The 19,280-nt window shown below is 43.1% G+C and overlaps 1 protein-coding gene across 5 annotated transcripts in view; it reads right to left on the reverse strand.

The window, feature by feature from the left end:
• The window catches only part of RAI14 (retinoic acid induced 14), a 149,783-nt gene that overhangs the window by 62,132 nt on the left and 68,371 nt on the right, over positions 1 to 19,280 (reverse strand). For 4 of the 5 annotated variants that reach the window (XM_006156348.3, XM_006156347.3, XM_006156344.3 and 1 more), the window contains exons 1-2: positions 9,298 to 9,425; positions 9,023 to 9,153 (exon numbers count right to left, since the gene is read on the reverse strand). In XM_006156348.3, the coding sequence (XP_006156410.1) occupies positions 9,023 to 9,153; positions 9,298 to 9,351 (185 nt within the window). In that variant the 5' untranslated portion in view covers positions 9,352 to 9,425. Of the gene's footprint in view, positions 1 to 9,022; positions 9,154 to 9,297; positions 9,426 to 19,280 lie in introns of those variants that run through there. The other variant, XM_006156345.3, reaches the window with a different exon arrangement.

A 19,280-nucleotide genomic window follows, 5' to 3' on the forward strand; every position in this document is an offset into this window, starting at 1 on the left:
AGAATAATAAATAAAAGAATGAATAAAATAAAATATTTTTAAAAAGAGAGAAAGGAAAAGATTCAACCAGCTCCATAGTCTTATCTCAGCCCACCTGAAAGCTCTCACGATACAGTGTCTATTGGGAAGCTTTGGGTTAGGTAATGTGAGATCTCCTGGACCATCTGTTCAGTGGTTCTCCGTTTGGACTGGCCATTTAAACCATGGGGTGCCTTATAAAACCCCATGCCCAGAGTGTATGCTGCACCAATTAAATCGGAATCACTGAGAGTGGAGCTGAGCATTTTTTCCAAAGCTGCCCAGGTGATGCTAATGAGGGCTGAGAACCAGTGACCTAGTGGGTGGGCCCCCGAACTTGAGCTGCTATGATAAGCTTCTAAAGAAAGGACAGAAACAATAGCCATAGTGTCATTGTTTTTCTTTTCAATTTGGGTTGGCCTTGGTCCATGCTGTTACCTGCACCTCTACTGCCCTCTTCCTCTGTACCCAACAGATTCTGCTGATACAGTCTTCAAGACCCACCTCACATTGCACCGAGTCAGGAAGCATTTGTTAACTGCTGCACTCTCCCCTGTGTGGACTCCCTTACAGTCAATATTTTAAATGTTTGTACTTAGTTTCCAGCATTGTCACCGGTCTTGTCTTTCCAGATATGGATGTAGTGCTATGGACCCTGCAGAAAATACTTTATTTTCTCCTCCTTTTGCATCGACTTACAATAGAATTTGGAACTTTTTAGACATAGAGAGTACCTCCCAACTAGTAGATTAATAAAACACAAATATGTGGGCAGATTCGCAAGGCATGAAGGGATATAACACCTTCAGAAATCCATGTGGCCCAAAGCACAGTGGATATAGCAATTATAATTTTCAGGTGATCACTCTGACAAATATCAACAGGTCTTGGGAAATATGTAGGGTGACTCTGCATGGAGGGAAGGAGGCTGCAATGACCCACAGTATGCAGCTCTGGTTTTAGGTACATTAATTTGCCAGTCATATGTGAGAAGAACTGGAGTAAGCTGATCAAGGGGGATGACTTGATTTCCAAGTCTGAACTGCTGATATAAGACATCTTACTTTATTCCTATTCTGAGGAAACAGGAAGAGGGAAAGTACACCATACCATTAGCCAACGAAGCCCCTTATTGTACTGATTTGCCAAGTTCAAGGACTACCTCCCCCACTTTATATTTGAGCTCTACAGAGTTGTCTAAAAATACTTTCACAAGTCCTAGCTTTCAAAGCCAAAAAGATCAGGTTTCTGAAATGTGGGCCACATGAAACGGCATGCATGCACGCGCACACACACACATCTTTCTTGTTCTCTTTTCTTTCTTTCTTTTCTAGGTCTCTACACACATGCCCGTGTGGTATTTGTTCAAATACTAGAGTCCAGGCAGTGGTTTTATTTAGTCTGGTTGTTCCTAAGACAAACACACATAACTTTAATGAAACACACATCCAAACGCAGGGGAACCCATCTTGAAACAATTAGCGTCTCCTCTGGTTAGAGGTTTCAGGGCACTGACATCCTCCCACTTCCTCACAGCCCCCATGGAAAGAGAGCAGATGGGGCAGAGAGAGGCCAAACCTGCCTCCACAAACACAGACTGGGGCTCTGACTCTCGGCCTGCTCTATTTTGTTCTTTTCCGACCAAGACACCACCCTTCTTTTACTCTCCAAAATGAATTCCAGTCCTTCAACTGCTTTTTCTGTTTCTCTTTTCTTTTTTTATCCCCTGTTTGATCAGCCTTAGGTGGAGAAAAATTTTTTGACATGGTTTCTTATCTTTTCCTGAAATAAAGTATTCCAGGAAGAAATTGAAAAGCCTAAAGAATGACCCAGCCACCCATCTGGTTATTGACCTTGGGCTCTGGAGGTTTCTGGAGAATGTCTGCGGAGAGGACTGATTTCACTGCCACATTCTTGGGACTTTCTGGGCCTTCTGGGTCTCTCGGTAGTAAAGGCTGAGTCTTTATTTAATAGCTCTTGAAACTGAGTGAACAGGGTCAGGTTATGCTATTTACCAAAATAGTTCTTCATCCCCTTGGATCCCAAGTTAATTCACCCATAAGTATCCAGGAGACAGTATCGGCAAAAGGAAAATGTTTTCTCCAGAAGAATCAAACTAGAAAGTCACTAATACCAACAAAATGCCTCCTTAGGCTGGAAACAGTGGGAAAAACCAACACCACAACAAAAGCTATATGATCCTGTCCTCAGGGAGTTTACTATGCTGTGTGAGATCCAAGTCTTTGAGGAAACAGAGATTTTTTTTTTCTCTTAAAATGAAGGCATTTCTGTTGTTGTTCCTGTTCTTTCAATACAGTGTAATATATCAAGTTCTAAATCAATAAAAAGTCAAAAAAGGACCAAACAACCAGGAAGAAAGGCAGTTTGAATTGGTCGTAGGACCTGGGCAAATTTGTGGACATTCTTACATGGCAGGAGACCAGGAGTGGAAAGTCTCGTCTCCAGAAGAAGGGATATAAGAACAAACATTAGGATACATAAGCCCAGCAAGGCCCTCTCCCGTGTGATAGTGACCGAGGGCAGGTCACTCACTGCCCCTGTGCTCAGGTGCATCCCCTCCTCCCCTGCTCAGCTCCCTATCATAGAGAACTACATTTTCCAGGCTCTTCTGACCTCAGTATTCAGGCACGTCCAGAGGACCCCACGGAGGAGCAAAGCCAGAGCACCAAACAGGAGCAACAATTACCCATTTGGGTGTCAAAATCCTTCATTCACAAGTACTTAATTCAGGTTTGTAAACAGCTATAAGATGAAAAATCCTGTGATTCTACCAATAGTTTAATCAATGTAATTCCAAATTTCCATAGAGAATACCTCCCAACTAGATTAATAAAACACAAATATGTGGGCATATTTACATCACCACTGAGCCTACATACCTTCCTTGTAAAAAGCACAGTTTTGCAAGATGTATTCAGCTGTCATATATGGCACTGTTTCCTTTTTAAAAGAATTATTTTAATGTTTAAAATTTATTATCGTCATTTTAAATTTGCTACAGGGCAAATGCACTCACCAGAAAGAGAGAATGAGAGAGGGAGGGAAAGTGAGCAAGCAAGCTGCCAGGTCCAGGACTCAAACCATGGTCAGTCACGTGGGAGTCTAGTGCTTCAATCGCCACACCACCTGATGGCCCACACCGTTTTTCTTTTAAAAACTCAAGAATTGTTACTTCAACATAATTTACTTTAAGCCAAAATTTACCTTTCATTTAAATTTTATTTTGTGCACAAGCATTAAATATATACATAAAAATATGTATGTGCAAGTGCATGTGTGTGTGTGTGTGTGTGTGTGTGCACTAGAACAAGATTCACAGGGCCAGCAGGTGGTGAGTTGGTTAAGGTGCTGGACTCCCATGTGGCTGACCATAGTTCAATCCCGGACCTGGTGGCTTTCTTTCTCTCTCTCTCTCTCTCCCTCTCTCTCTCATGCCCTATAGCAAAATTTTAAAAGAATAATAAATAAAATAATGAATAAAATAAAATATTTTTAAAAAGAGAGAAAGGAAAAGATTCAACCAGCTCCATAGTCTTATCTCAGCCCACCTGTAAGCTCTCACGATGCAGTGTCTATTGGGAAGCTTTGGGTTAGGTAATGTGAGATCTCCTGGACCATCTGTTCAGTGGTTCTCCGTTTGGACTGGCCATTTAAACCATGGGGTGCCTTATAAAACCCCATGCCCAGAGTGTATGCTGCACCAATTAAATCGGAATCACTGAGAGTGGGAGCTGAGCATTTTTTCCAAAGCTGCCCAGGTGATGCTAATGAGGGCTGAGAACCAGTGACCTAGTGGGTGGGCCCCCGAACTTGAGCTGCTATGATAAGCTTCTAAAGAAAGGACAGAAACAATAGCCATAGTGTCATTGTTTTTCTTTTCAATTTGGGTTGGCCTTGGTCCATGCTGTTACCTGCACCTCTACTGCCCTCTTCCTCTGTACCCAACAGATTCTGCTGATACAGTCTTCAAGACCCACCTCACATTGCACCGAGTCAGGAAGCATTTGTTAACTGCTGCACTCTCCCCTTTGTGGACTCCCTTACAGTCAATATTTTAAATGTTTGTACTTAGTTTCCAGCATTGTCACCGGTCTTGTCTTTCCAGATATGGATGTAGTGCTATGGACCCTGCAGAAAATACTTTATTTTCTCCTCCTTTTGCATCGACTTACAATAGAATTTGGAACTTTTTAGACATAGAGAGTACCTCCCAACTAGTAGATTAATAAAACACAAATATGTGGGCAGATTCGCAAGGCATGAAGGGATATAACACCTTCAGAAATCCATGTGGCCCAAAGCACAGTGGATATAGCAATTATAATTTTCAGGTGATCACTCTGACAAATATCAACAGGTCTTGGGAAATATGTAGGGTGACTCTGCATGGAGGGAAGGAGGCTGCAATGACCCACAGTATGCAGCTCTGGTTTTAGGTACATTAATTTGCCAGTCATATGTGAGAAGAACTGGAGTAAGCTGATCAAGGGGGATGACTTGATTTCCAAGTCTGAACTGCTGATATAAGACATCTTACTTTATTCCTATTCTGAGGAAACAGGAAGAGGGAAAGTACACCATACCATTAGCCAACGAAGCCCCTTATTGTACTGATTTGCCAAGTTCAAGGACTACCTCCCCCACTTTATATTTGAGCTCTACAGAGTTGTCTAAAAATACTTTCACAAGTCCTAGCTTTCAAAGCCAAAAAGATCAGGTTTCTGAAATGTGGGCCACATGAAACGGCATGCATGCACGCGCACACACACACATCTTTCTTGTTCTCTTTTCTTTCTTTCTTTTCTAGGTCTCTACACACATGCCCGTGTGGTATTTGTTCAAATACTAGAGTCCAGGCAGTGGTTTTATTTAGTCTGGTTGTTCCTAAGACAAACACACATAACTTTAATGAAACACACATCCAAACGCAGGGGAACCCATCTTGAAACAATTAGCGTCTCCTCTGGTTAGAGGTTTCAGGGCACTGACATCCTCCCACTTCCTCACAGCCCCCATGGAAAGAGAGCAGATGGGGCAGAGAGAGGCCAAACCTGCCTCCACAAACACAGACTGGGGCTCTGACTCTCGGCCTGCTCTATTTTGTTCTTTTCCGACCAAGACACCACCCTTCTTTTACTCTCCAAAATGAATTCCAGTCCTTCAACTGCTTTTTCTGTTTCTCTTTTCTTTTTTTATCCCCTGTTTGATCAGCCTTAGGTGGAGAAAAATTTTTTGACATGGTTTCTTATCTTTTCCTGAAATAAAGTATTCCAGGAAGAAATTGAAAAGCCTAAAGAATGACCCAGCCACCCATCTGGTTATTGACCTTGGGCTCTGGAGGTTTCTGGAGAATGTCTGCGGAGAGGACTGATTTCACTGCCACATTCTTGGGACTTTCTGGGCCTTCTGGGTCTCTCGGTAGTAAAGGCTGAGTCTTTATTTAATAGCTCTTGAAACTGAGTGAACAGGGTCAGGTTATGCTATTTACCAAAATAGTTCTTCATCCCCTTGGATCCCAAGTTAATTCACCCATAAGTATCCAGGAGACAGTATCGGCAAAAGGAAAATGTTTTCTCCAGAAGAATCAAACTAGAAAGTCACTAATACCAACAAAATGCCTCCTTAGGCTGGAAACAGTGGGAAAAACCAACACCACAACAAAAGCTATATGATCCTGTCCTCAGGGAGTTTACTATGCTGTGTGAGATCCAAGTCTTTGAGGAAACAGAGATTTTTTTTTTCTCTTAAAATGAAGGCATTTCTGTTGTTGTTCCTGTTCTTTCAATACAGTGTAATATATCAAGTTCTAAATCAATAAAAAGTCAAAAAAGGACCAAACAACCAGGAAGAAAGGCAGTTTGAATTGGTCGTAGGACCTGGGCAAATTTGTGGACATTCTTACATGGCAGGAGACCAGGAGTGGAAAGTCTCGTCTCCAGAAGAAGGGATATAAGAACAAACATTAGGATACATAAGGTCAGATCAGAGGGACAACTTCAAGGGCCAAAATCAGGACTCTAGACTATCAGGAAATTGTAGGCCTCAGAACAAACTTACAGAAATGGGCTATCACATAAGCACTCTAGAAAATCAGCCTCTAGCTTAATTTTAATATGAAGTTGAATAAACCGAAGGGTAAGCCTTAATGACCAGACAGAAGATGAGGCCAAGCACTGTCAAGGATAGAATTTTTTTTTAAGGTTTTTATGAAAGGGCACATGCACTTGTCAGAGAGAGAGAGACAGAAACAGAGAGAAGAAAAGTCACAAATCACCCCCAGGGGGAAATGGCCACGATGCAATCTCTTCTTTGTTCTCCTCCTGGGATTTTGGGCTTGCACGCATACATGACCGGCATGAGTTTCAAGCCATCAGGTCTGGGAGCCGGACCGCAGTTGGCCATGTGGGAGTCCAGGGCCTTAACCACCACCGGACCACCAGCTGGTCTGAGGGCACAGTTGTTTTGTTTGTTTTTTTTTAAAAGAATTATCTACTTAATTTTATTTACTTTTTATTATTATTCAATTTGCTGATAGACAGAAATAGAGAGAAAGCAAGCTGCCAGGTCTGGACTCAAGCAATGGTCAGTCATGTGGGAGTCCAGCACCTTAACCACCATGCCACCTGCCGGCCCAAGGGCACAGTTTTTAAGACTGTAATCTGGCCTTTCCCTTTAGAGAGAAATACAAAACATCTCTTAATGCCATCCATCCCTGTAAGCTCTGTGGGAATGCCCTAGCCAAGAACTCCTGCAGAGGGGTCTCCAGTTCAGCATCCATTTGTCAGAGATTTAGAGCTGCTTTTGGGAAGTTAACAGTTCATGAGCTACCAAACCGAGTGCATGTGGAAAAAGCAGGAACAAGGACAGAGACGTCTCCACTGCAGTTTTGGAAAAATCTCCAAGCAGACGTGCATAGATTAGACCAAACCTGAATCTCTCTGAAAGTAAGAAGGGGACAACACTGCATGGGGTCTACTGAACAACAGAATCCTTGACCTTGCATTGTTACATGAGGCGGAAGGGCTATGAAAGATTCTCCAATCCCACAGTCCAGCCTCATTCTCAATACTCAGATCCTCAGATTTAAATGAGACTATGAAGGCAGATAAGATTTAATTCTGTAGTGCCTTTAAAAAATTAAATTCTTTTTAAAAAATTATTTTATTTAACTTTATTTATTTAGTTAGTTTAATTTGACCAGAAGGGGATAGAGTGAGAGAGAGAGAGAAAGAGAAAGTGAGAGAGCAAGCCGCCAGGTCTGGGACTCAAACCATACTTGGCCATGTGGGAGTCCAGCACCCTTAACCACCACGCCACCTGCTGGTCCCTAAAACTTAAATTCTTATAGTAATCAGTGAATAATTTTAACCATCTAAAGCAGAAAAATTACTTGTGGAAAATCCTAGATTGAAAAATAATTACTCCCCCCCTCTCTTTTTTATTTATTTTTCTCACTTTTGACCTGTGTGATGCTGGAGGAAAACAATAGTCAACCCAAAGTGCAAAGGCAGAGGTGCTAGAACTGGTTCCAGAGTTAATTCAGGGAGAGTGGTGTGATGAGGACCTTAGCTTCTTCATCTGTACAGTGGAGTCAACGGCTTTTATACAGCTGCTGTATGCATTTGTACCATTAAAAGAAACAGACTGAAAAACTGATACATGCTACAAAATGGGTGAACCTTGAAAACACCACTCTGAGAGAAGCCAGAGACAGAAGGCGATGCGATCATGTTCTATGATCCCATTTATATAACATATCCAGAAAGGGAAAATCCACTGGAACAGAACAGATGACAGATTGCCAGGAGGAAGGTGGAGGTTGCTTAAAGAGTACAGGGTTTTTCGGGGGCCCAGCAGATGGGGTAATGGTAACACCACTGGACTTTCAAAGTCTTCTGCTGAGGGCATCCAACCTACAACACCACCTTGTGTTATATCTGTAACTCCTCTAGCAATTAAGTAAAGTCATCTCTGTTCTACAGTGAGGAAATCGAGGTTCACGAATTATGTAACTCATGGGACCAGCAGTTAGCATAATGGCTATGTCGCTGGACTCTCATGTAGTCTACTGTGGTTCGAGTCCCAGACTCAGTGGCTTAAAACTCACGCTGGGCGTGTGTGCGTGCATGCCCAAGATCCCGAAAGGAGAACGGAGGAGAAGGGATTGTGGCGTGGTCATCCTCTCGGGAGAGAGGGGGTGATTTCTTGCTTTCTGTCTGTCTCTGTCTTGCTAGTGCATGCACCCTATAGCAAAAACCTCTCCCCAAAAAACAGAAAAAAAAAAAAATTATGTAACTCATAAGTGGTAAGACTTCTGCATTAAAAATCTATAGATAGATTATTGACCTTGGAGCCAGATAGATTTCTAATATATCCACCTGAACTAAGGATGGATATAAAGAAATAAATACACATACTCACACAGCAACACATGCAAATACTTAATCAAATACACAGTTTTAATTATGGTCAACAAGAGTACCATATATGGCAAGTCAAAAAGCAAAATACACACTACTACTGTAATTACTGATCTACATTAGGGGAGGTTTTAAAGTAATAAAAATATAAATAACAAGGTTTGAGGACTAAGGAAAAGATTATGTTTTCCTCGTTTATCTTATTCTTATCTAGGAGAGAATTTATTTCCCATCTACTAATTGGTTGCAATCTTGATGCTGTTTGTTCTCTGGTGAAATCTTGGGTTACACCCTGGGACAAATGCAGTCATTCAAGATAAAGCTCCATACATAATTTGGAACTTGAATAGGAAAGAACTAGATTAAAATCTCCTCTTGCGGATTTTAACATGTTGAGTGGGAGGAGGAGGGCCAGTGATTTCACAAAGCCCTGCCATATTGCACTTATGGAATTTCCCCTCTAATACTGGGAATTCCAGAACCAGCACATCTGGATTCTCAGAATGCCTAGGACACTAAGGGCCCAGAACTAGCACGTCTAGAAAGCAATGTTGTCAGCTTACGCGGTCTTGCCCTCGCTGTCGTGCTTGGTGGCACTGGCCCCCTTCTTGCCCAGCAGTGAGGCCACCTTCTCCGCATCCCCATTCTCCACAGCTTGCAGCAGCCGGTCATCATTTTTGTTCCACTCGTTGGTCTGCAGAGCAAAGAGAAGAGGGAGAACTAGTGAACAATATCGGCCATGGTCAAGCTGACGGGCAGAACCTTGGTCCTCCCAGGCCCAGCCTGCCCTCCTGTCACTCAAATCAAAACCTGCCCCCATGGGCAACTTTAAAAATACCTTCCCCTTCACCATGGAGACACCCAAAAAGGCTGGTTTTCCAAAAGAAAACATCAACAGTTCGATGCAATTGCAGTCTGGTCACCAATCTCTGAGATAAAGCTGCTGCTTTTAACTAACGTTGGGAAGATGACGCAAACTGCAAAAGACCTGGAGGCCGCTTACACATTAGCTTATTTCTAGCTAAACTTGACCACTGGCTCCTCGGAACACTGGCCTTTGACCTTGTCCACAGCTCACTCAGTTCACAGTGTGACAGAAGCCAACTGGTCAACAGCTCGAGGTTACCCGAGGGTTTATGTACACACGATTCTTCATCTGCTTTTATTGCCACCCTTCTGGCCTGTTTACTAGGCTTGGACTTCTGAGCTGTGTACTGACTTTAAATAGTTATCTGGGCTACTGACTCAACAAAGTATCACCAAAAACCAACCTTTTCCCTGAACAAGCTATTAAGCATCAGACAGCTTTGAACAACGCCTCAACCACTGTCAACCCCAACCCTGACAGAGAAATTCTGCACACCAGAATAATAGTAAAGCTTTCAAGTACACGAAAATTATTAGGTCGTCGGAAAAGACATGACACATTTTTGCAGAGAAAAATATGCGTGACTTTTCTGACAACCCAGTAGTATGTACTCTTAGATGGGAAAGAGCTGATGTCCATATGAGAACATACGAGCCTGGAGTAAACGACTAAGAGGTCTCCAATGTGAAAAGGCAACAAGGAGCCATTGAAGATTTTGGAGCAGAGGAATGAGAAATCTAAATCAGTGATTGAGGACGTCATGGGAGGTGTGTGAAGTTGAATAGGATGAATGGGAAAGAGGGGCAAGAGACCAAATGATGAGCACAAGGCCCAAGGCACTCAGGACCAGCAAATGGCATAATGGTTACATCACTGGACTCCCACATAGTCAACCACAGTTCAAGTCCAGGACCTGGCAGCTTACACTCACACCAGACACGTGTCCCTGTGTGTCCAAAAATCCCAAGAGGAGAATGGAGAAGGGATTGCAGCATGGTCATCCCACCAACCCACGGGAGCAGATGCTTTCACACTTTCTGTCTCTCTGTCTCTCTCTGTCCGTCCGGCAAGTGCACGTGTCCTACAGCAAAAATCTCTCAAAAATAAAAATTTAAAAAAGCCCAGGACACGCTGCAGGCCAGTCTACTTTCTAGTCCTGCCTTGCAGCAGACCCCGGAATTAAGCCTACTTTCTGGCTCTTTCAGCTGTGGACACCACTACATGGGGACATGCTCCTCTTCTCTTACCAAAACCTTCTGCACATTCTCTGCCTCCATGTGACCTCCGAAGATAAGAAACCCCCAGGTATTTCATATCCAAGCCATTCCCATAGGCCACTGTGACCTCCGAAGATAAGAAACCCCCAGGTATGTCATATTCAAGCCATTCCCATAGGCCACTACGTGGACCCAGACAGAGGAGATACTGTATGTTTAAAAGCTAAAAAAGAGGGGCTTCCCATCTTGTATCTTCAAAAAGAGGGGATTTGAGGACCAGCAGTTGGCGTAATGGCTATGTCACTGGACTCACATGTAGTCGACCGTGGTTCAAGTCCTAGACCCAGTGGCTTAAACTCACGCCAGGCATGTGTGCGTGCGTGCCCAAGAACCTGAGAGGAGAATGGAGGAGAAGGGATTGCAGCATGGCCATCCTCCCTGGTGGGTGATTTCTCACTTTCTGTCTCCCTTTCTCTCTCTCTGTCTTTCTGGAGAGCGCATGCATGCGCCCTATAGCAAAAACCTCGGGGGAGGGGGGTGGGGGGGGAGGAAGGGAATTTAAAAGAATTAGTCTTCCATGACCCCAGGAGTGTGTTCCTAACTGCTCTACATTAGCAGAACTAGGAAACCCAGTGAGGCTGCATTATCTCACAGCAAGAAGGGAGTGCACCAGAAATCCCAGTCAGCCCTCCCTTCCTAGCTACATGTGGGGCCTTAAAGAAAGGCATAGGCTAAGGAGGTGTAACAGGGATGTGCCCAGAATTTGCATCTCTGAGTCTCAGCATTGGGTCACTCACCTTTCTCAGGACTTTCTCCCCGCCCCCTCGCCCCCCCCCAGGGCCATTGCTGAGTTTAAGAACTCAGAAAGAACAGGGAGTGTAAATAAGATTGGCAGTTTATCCTTTAGACTGCATGCACTTAAAGTCCAGAGCTCTAGACTGACACTTAGATGCTTGCTGTGTGGCCATAAGTCACCTATAACCTCTCTGTGCCTCCATTTCCCAAGGCTTTGTGAAGGATAAGCCAAAAGTCCTGGGTAGTAAGCCCACCATGATTCCTCTAGAGCTCAAAATCCTTCATCTATGAAACACCCCTAAACCAGATTCTGCTAGAGATTATTCTAGAACAATATGCACTGTCCAATATTGCAACCATGAGGCCAGAGATTCTCCATCAGGGGTGATTTTTTTCCCCCCGATGAGACATTTGGGAATTTGGGGAGATGTTTTGGATTGATGTGACTACGGAGCGTTACTGACAGCAGGTGGAAGCCAATTTGCAAAGCAAATCGTCAATATTTGGCCTAAATTGTCATACTGCATTGACCACATGTGGCTATTGAGCACCAGAACTGTGGCTACTGTGGCTAAAGAACTGAATTTTTAATTTGAGCCTTTAGGTCCAGTACCTAGGCTACCATCAATACAATGTGCAGCTCTATATGTGGGCTCCCTTCATATGCTTAGCATGTATCTAGGAGGCCAGGCAGTGGTAGTAGCATAATGGTAGCACAGCTGGACCCACATGGAGACAGTCCTGGGTTTGCATCCTGGGACCTCCCTGAGCATGCCAGAAGCACACATGTGCTGGTGATGCAGGGCTGCTGAGGCTGAGCGTACATCACAGCATGAGGCTGAGTGTACATCACAGCATGAAGACCTGGTTGGGGGTGCATCTCTCTCAAAAATAAATAAGCATTTGAACAAAGAGAATGTGTTTGGGCCCAAATCATCTATATTCCTACTACAACAATCAATTTACTCACAAAGACCTTAGGTGCTCTCTTCAATTACAAATCACGCTTCCTATCAAAAGGAACTCAAGGGATATAACATATTGGCCCTGGCACAAGCATTCGTTACAGCATAGGAAGCTTTACTTAGCAACTGTACAATAACTGTAACAACCATAGCAAGCCCCGACATTGTTGCCCCCAGAGCGTCTTTGACAAGCAAAGAAAAAGAAACAGATGTATTGAACTACATCTATGACCAATGACTCCTACCTATATTATATTATCCTGACAGGGAAAAGCATTGTCTTTTAAAATCCTTCCCTAACCTAAACTGACCAAATTAAAACTGGATTGTGAAGATCAAAAGGATATTAAATCTCAGAGGACAAGACTAGAGAACTTAGGCAAAGGAAAGGCCACATGAAAGGATTTTCCTTTTCATTGCAGCTAAAACACTGCACTCTTAAGCAGGAGAAAAAATCTGATTGCAGGGGTTCCCTAAAATTAGTTCCACGTGCCTCTTTAGAGGGTTCAATTTCTATAGGACATGGCAGGAATGATCCTCCTCCCCTACTCTTTGGAGCGCAAAGTCAAAGGCACATTCCTGGAGGTCTAAACTATTTCTTCCTTACTTCAAGTCTCTCCTCAGAGGAGGCACAAGTTACTTTTGTTTTGGGGCAGGTGAGTCAAAGGGAACATGGCTACCCACAACTAGATACTGAATAAATAATCCTCAAGACCATTCGACCTGCACACACAGCAAGTGGGGCTCCCAGAAAGTATCAAGGAAAAGGGGGACCAGCCTGTAGCCTGACAATAAAGGCAGTTAGATCCCACATGGCCAACCATGAGATTGGGGTCCCACCCGTGTGGCTTGAGAGCACACCGTGTGTGTGTGTGTGTGTGTGTGTGTGTGTGTGTGTGTGTGTGTGTGTGTGTGTGTGTTTGCCCAAAATCCCAAAAGGAGGAGAAAATGAAAGAGAAGGGATTGTGGCATGACCATGTCCCATGGTGGGTGCTTTCTCACTTTCTGTGTCTCTCACTCTCTCTGCCTCGCTCTGAGCACAGATATTCTGACAAATTAAAAAAAAAAAAAAGGGAAAAGGATGGACACTTGCACATACTAGAGTTCTGGGAGTTTGAGGTGAGAGAAGAATAATTCAGAACCAATTGGGAAGGCAGTGGCAAGCCTGAAGAAGAAGCAGAGAGAGGTAATTAGACCTCTGACAGAGGGTCTCAGATCCTGAACAACAAGCCTGCAAAGTGAAAAGCTCGTACCCAAATGTTGGCGAGAGAGGTAATTAGACCTCTGACAGAGGGTCCCAGATTCTGAACAACAAGCCTACAAAGCGAAAAGCTTGTACCCAAAGGGCCAGCAGGGAGGAGTCGGTGCTGCCACGGCAGAGTTCTCTAGTCCTGGGCCCGGCCACTGTGATGCTTGCAATTGGCTCTGACAGGCACACCTGGCCATACCATGCTCCTTCCAGAAGGTCAGCTTCCAACATACCATCACTTTCCTCTCCTCAACTTGCCCATGGAGAGAGCCCCTACACCCTCTCCTAGATAACTATCCTACCGAGCGCTATATTCTATACCCCAAATTCATGGCCAGTCACAATATGAAACAAAACACACATTTAGTAAGTACCGTGACCGTCATTGTTCATGGGAATCCAGAAGCAAATCCCTCTCCCCCAACCGCAGCCCTCTGCTCTGAGACACTAAACTACAATTAAGCATTGAAAGAAATCTACAAAATCATCTTGGTCAATTTACTGTCCAAAGGTAAGGTTGGTCCGATAAAGAGATGAAGCTGGAAATTTGGCCATGACATCCCAAAGTAATTCATTCCTACTCCAGAAGCAAATAAAGGCTTCTGGAGACCATCGTCACATTAGCAATGTCCTCTCTCACCACTTCCCTGGTAGTGAAAATCCTCTCCAATTAGTGTCCCCTTGTAGCACGGGCTCAGCTCGGCCTCTACACTGGGGTTCCGGTTCCCTTCTAGTCTTCAGCCTCTTAATGGGTTAATCTAACATTATTATGATAATAATGGCGTAGAGAAATAAATGAATGTGTAAAACATCCAATGAGGGGCCAGCTAGTGCTGTGGTGGTTAGGGCGCTGGACTCCCACGTGGATGACCGTGGTTCATGTCCTAGACCTGGTGGGTTGCTTTTTCACTGGCTGTCTCTCTTTCTCTCTGTCTTTCTGATGAGCACACATGCCCTATAGCAAAACTTTAAATAATAATAATAGTAAATAAGATCATTTTAAAAAATCTGATACATCACATTTAACGATGTTAAATGTTTTAGGACACATTTGTTTACTATGTGTATGAATTTACTGGGCGGTGATAGAAAATGTATTTCTTATTGGGGAATCATAATAAAAAACATTACAGCCAGTGTCTTAGAATGCTCTGCCATCCCATCTTCCCATACAGCGGCTTACTTCTAAAACCCAGCTCAAGCCCTGCAGGCTCCCACCATCCCTTCCTGGTGACCTCTCTCTGCTTTTCTGCTCCATCGGGTCCCAGAGAGCCATCCCACTCATCTTGACTGAGGCCCACAGTCTAGACTTGATGAAATATTACATCCTGGCTTTTGTTCGAGGGCTCAGTGTGTGCTCGTTTCTGTCTTGTCTTCAGCTCCCTGAAGCCACTGACAACCTTTATTTCTTACTGCTGTGATGTCTAGTAAATGCTCACTATCTGCTGCTGATTTTAGCAGGAGGTTTTGATGAACCTAAATCTCTTTTGACTTAGCAAATATTTGGTTTTTATCTGTTAACTTACTCACTGCAAACAAGTATTACATGAATACTTGTTTACAGATACAAATATATATTTGAAACATGTTTTATATATATGTATACACACACACACACACACACACACACATATATATTTAATTTTATAAGATCAAATAAATCCAATCCTCCTAACCTTCCCCCCAAGGACCAATTTTCTAAGATTTTAATCACGGAACACTTTATTCAAACTTCTTTACAACTAAGGAGCCAAGCCTTAAGAATTCAATCAGGGTGAAGCCAAGGTCTCCCTGGTCTCATTAACCACCTGGGTGCTAGCTGAATCTGCAGACTTCAAGGCCCTGCTCTGCAGATTCCACCCCCTACAATCTAGAATGGAGCCCTGGAATCACTTAAAGTCTACAAGAGTTCTCTTTTATTCTATTGCCAGTTTGGGGACAACAGAACTGATGCTAAGGCTAACCAGATAATGTACTTGAAAGGATTTTCTTCCTCCATAAGCATTCATAAGGAAAAGGGTGGGAGAAGAGAATAATTGTTCTCTTTTTTTTTCTTGCAGAACTAGGTATGTTGTTTCCCACTAAAGCTTAGAAAAAACTAGACTTTCCCTAGGAGTTGCATGTGCAATCTGTGTATGAGACATGGATAATAATGTCAACTGCACTGCTCATAAAAGTCGGGGCTGGCAGGTGGCATGGTGGTTAAGGGAGCTGGACTCCCATATAGTCGAACACAGAGTCCCAGACCTGGTGGCTTGCTTTCTCACTTTCTTTCTTTCTCTCTCTCTCACTATTCCTCTCTGGTCAAATTTAAATAAATAAATAAATAATGAAATAAAAATAATTCTTAAAAAAAAAGGACTCCCAGTGGAGAAAAAAAAAAGTAACAGTTTTTAATTTCAATCTTTGAAATACTAGCTCTGCCACCTCCCTTCTTAGGGGTCTAGAGTGGGTCATTAGTATCCTTGAGTCTCCATTTCCTTATCTATAAAATAGGAAAAATTTGGGGACCAGCAGATGGCATAATGGCTATGTTGCTGGACTCCCATGTTGTCGACCATGGTTAGAGTCCCCGACGTGGTGGCTTAAACTCACACCAGGTGTGTGTGCATGCATGCCAAGAAAGATCCCAAGAGGAGAATGGAGGAGAAGGGATTGCGGTGTGGCCCTCTCCCCTGGGGGGTGATTTCTTGCTTCTGTCTCTCTGTCTTTCTGGCGAGTTCATGCGCCCTATAGCAAACCCCCCCCCAAAAAAAAGGGAAAAATTCTAGCTACTTGCATTAGATATAATGCACATCAATGGCCTGGCACGCATTAGGCATCCCCCAGATGGTGAGTACTGTTACTCTTGAGTGAGATGATCTGTACTGATCCTTCTTGATTAATGCTCCATGAGTCCTTTAATATTTACAATTTAGGACCAACAGTCCATTATCCATTTAGAAGCAGATAAAGCTTTCATGCAAAATTTTCTACCATGCTCCTTAAAAACCACATTTTAAAGGGCTCTAGAGAAACATTTACAGACATGAAATTAACTATTTTATTGAACATGGCTCACTTTTCCAGGAGACTGTTTAAACAGACACTATTTCAACAGAGCACATTAGGCCACATTTGCAAGTTCAGGAAGCCATATGTTACGCTCCAGAGACATGTGTAATGTGTCAGCTATGAAGGGCGGCATGTGGGAGAGGCAGACCTTACCCTCAATGTGGCCTCCAAACATACCTGCTAATATATCACAAATGAGATTTTCAATGGCTGGCCAGTACGTTGTCTACTCATCAAATCATTTCCAAATGACACCCACTTGCTTAAGAGTTCTCCCTGGAAGCTTGGCCTTTTGAAAGCCTTTCCTGCCTCTATCTAGGGCAGCAAACCTCATGTCAAAGGGCTGATGAACACTGGCGCTTTGGCAACTGGCAGCGTCTGCTCTTGGCCAGACGTGGCATCACCTTCTTTTATTTTGGCTTAATCGTTGGGAGCTGAAAACCAGTGGAAACCCAGTGGTCGTGGACATCTGGCTAGTGGCGAGAGCTGAGTTTTTCAATATATCAACCCAATCAAAATAAACCAGGGGCACGGAATAAGCCAGGAAAAGGAGTTTCTGTGATTTTCTTTAGGAAAGACACTAACATCTTAGCCACTACAAATTAGAATAGCCCTTGTTATGGGGATCCGCTTGAGCAGCCATCTGGAGGAGTCTATGTGAGAGATTATCTTGGAAAAGCTGCACTCGTCTCCCCAGTTTACGGAGAGCAGACTGTTTTGCCAATGTAATCAGCAAGGTTAAGCTGAAAGACAAAGTAAACAGGGTTTCCACTGAGAAGGTTTCAGGTTCATACCAAAAAAAAAAGGAAAGGAAAGAAAAAAGCACACATTTCACCATTTTAAGACAGAGTAGAACAAAAAACAGGCAAGTTTCAGGCCCATATGATACTTTCTCCTATTGACTATGGCAGCCAGGATATATTTGATCTCTCTCCTGAATGCAAACTAATACAGAAAATTCTATATATGTTACACAGATTAGTGAGACACAGATCCTTTCATTCATTCATTCATTCACTCAACAAATGTTTACCTAGGTCCTTTTACATGACTGGGATAGACTTTACTGAATTCTCATCATAGCTACAGCAATACCAGGAATACTCCAACAGTACAACACAGAGGTGGGAAAGTGAATGAAATGGAGAATCACAAGGGAAAAGGAACTTTCAGCAGGGCAAGTGAGTTTCTTGACTGGATTATGAACTAGATCCTGCAATAAAATTACACGTAAGTTAATAGAAGAGAAGACATCGGTATTGGAAAATGCCAGATGTGTTTAGAAGAGAGCATAACTAGCAAGTTGATCCAAGGAAAGCCTAGTAAGTTCAGTCTCTTCAATGTTCATGGAACACCCAGATAAGTACCAACACGTCACGACATTGCACTCTTCTAGTTTTAACAAGGCAGCAGTTTCATGGAGCTTTCCAAATAATATTAGTGACTTCAAACTGATACCAGATAAATTAATCTACAAGCATGTTACCCTTTCCCTGTATTTTGTTACAGATTATGCACACACACAAGTTACATTTTCTCTACTATTCACGCTGAAATGCATCACCCTCCCTTTAATGAACCACGTCAGTAATTCCTGAAGACTTTTCCACATAAATGCTGAATGTCAGACTTGATACAAAATTATAAGTGCCTCAGTCCAGACATAGGCTGGTCCCTCCACTTCAGCAAGCTCCCCCTACTCATTGCTCCCCTCTCCCAGCCCTCCCTGGCTGCCAGGACCAGGTTAGCTCTCCTTGCTAGGCTCCCCATTCTTCTCTCCAACAGCACTTGGCATGGCTGTAATGAAATAATCTGTCTCAAGTATCTGTAAGGGTCTGTCAACCTCCCACTGCACTGGGAGTTTCAGGAAATGGCCAATGGCCGACATCTGTCTTGTTCACTACAATTCCCCAGGCCCCTTGTCCTGGGCCTACCAGACATCAGGGGCTCAATTCAGAGCTACGCAGTGAATGGATTTGCTTTTCTTCTTTCTGTCTTGGGAGCCACTATTGGTCAACTCCTTCTCTAGTGACTGCTTTGTCTCAGTCTATAAATGTTCTTCTATTCTCCATAATGTTAGCAGTTCCTTCCTGGAAAAATTTGTTCATCTAATTCAATTGGTCTCAACCATTTTCTCTCTCTCTCTGTATTTATATATATATATATATACACACACACACACACACACATAGACATATATGTGTGTGTATATATACATATGTTTATGTATATATGTGTGTATGTATATATATATATATAGAGAGAGAGAGAGAGAGAGAGAGAGAGAGAGAGAGAGAGAGAGAGAGAGAGAGAGAGAGAGAGAGAGAGAGAGAGAGAGAGAGAGAGAGAGAGAGAGAGAGAGAGAGAGAGAGAGAAAGAGAGAGCAAAAGAGAGTATGTGTATAAATACAATCTTTTGTACTTATGTAAAGTCCTGGGGATAAAAACATGGACATAGAACGTTCTTGACCCTCAAGGAGCCCACAGACTTCTGATGACAAAAAGCACCCAATAATAACTTAGACTGTCATTTTCAATGTTAGACCTGGGCTGTGAACAAAGTCCTATGCAGGACCAGAAAAGATACTATTAAAAAAAAAAAAAAAGGTAAAAAATTATAGTGGTAGGAACAGTACTTCATTATAATGTAAGTAATCTTTTAAGTTTTTGCTTA

Source organism: Tupaia chinensis, unplaced genomic scaffold (assembly GCF_000334495.1).
Source record: "Tupaia chinensis unplaced genomic scaffold, TupChi_1.0 Scaffold000489_1, whole genome shotgun sequence".
In the NCBI taxonomy this organism is placed as follows: domain Eukaryota; kingdom Metazoa; phylum Chordata; class Mammalia; order Scandentia; family Tupaiidae; genus Tupaia; species Tupaia belangeri.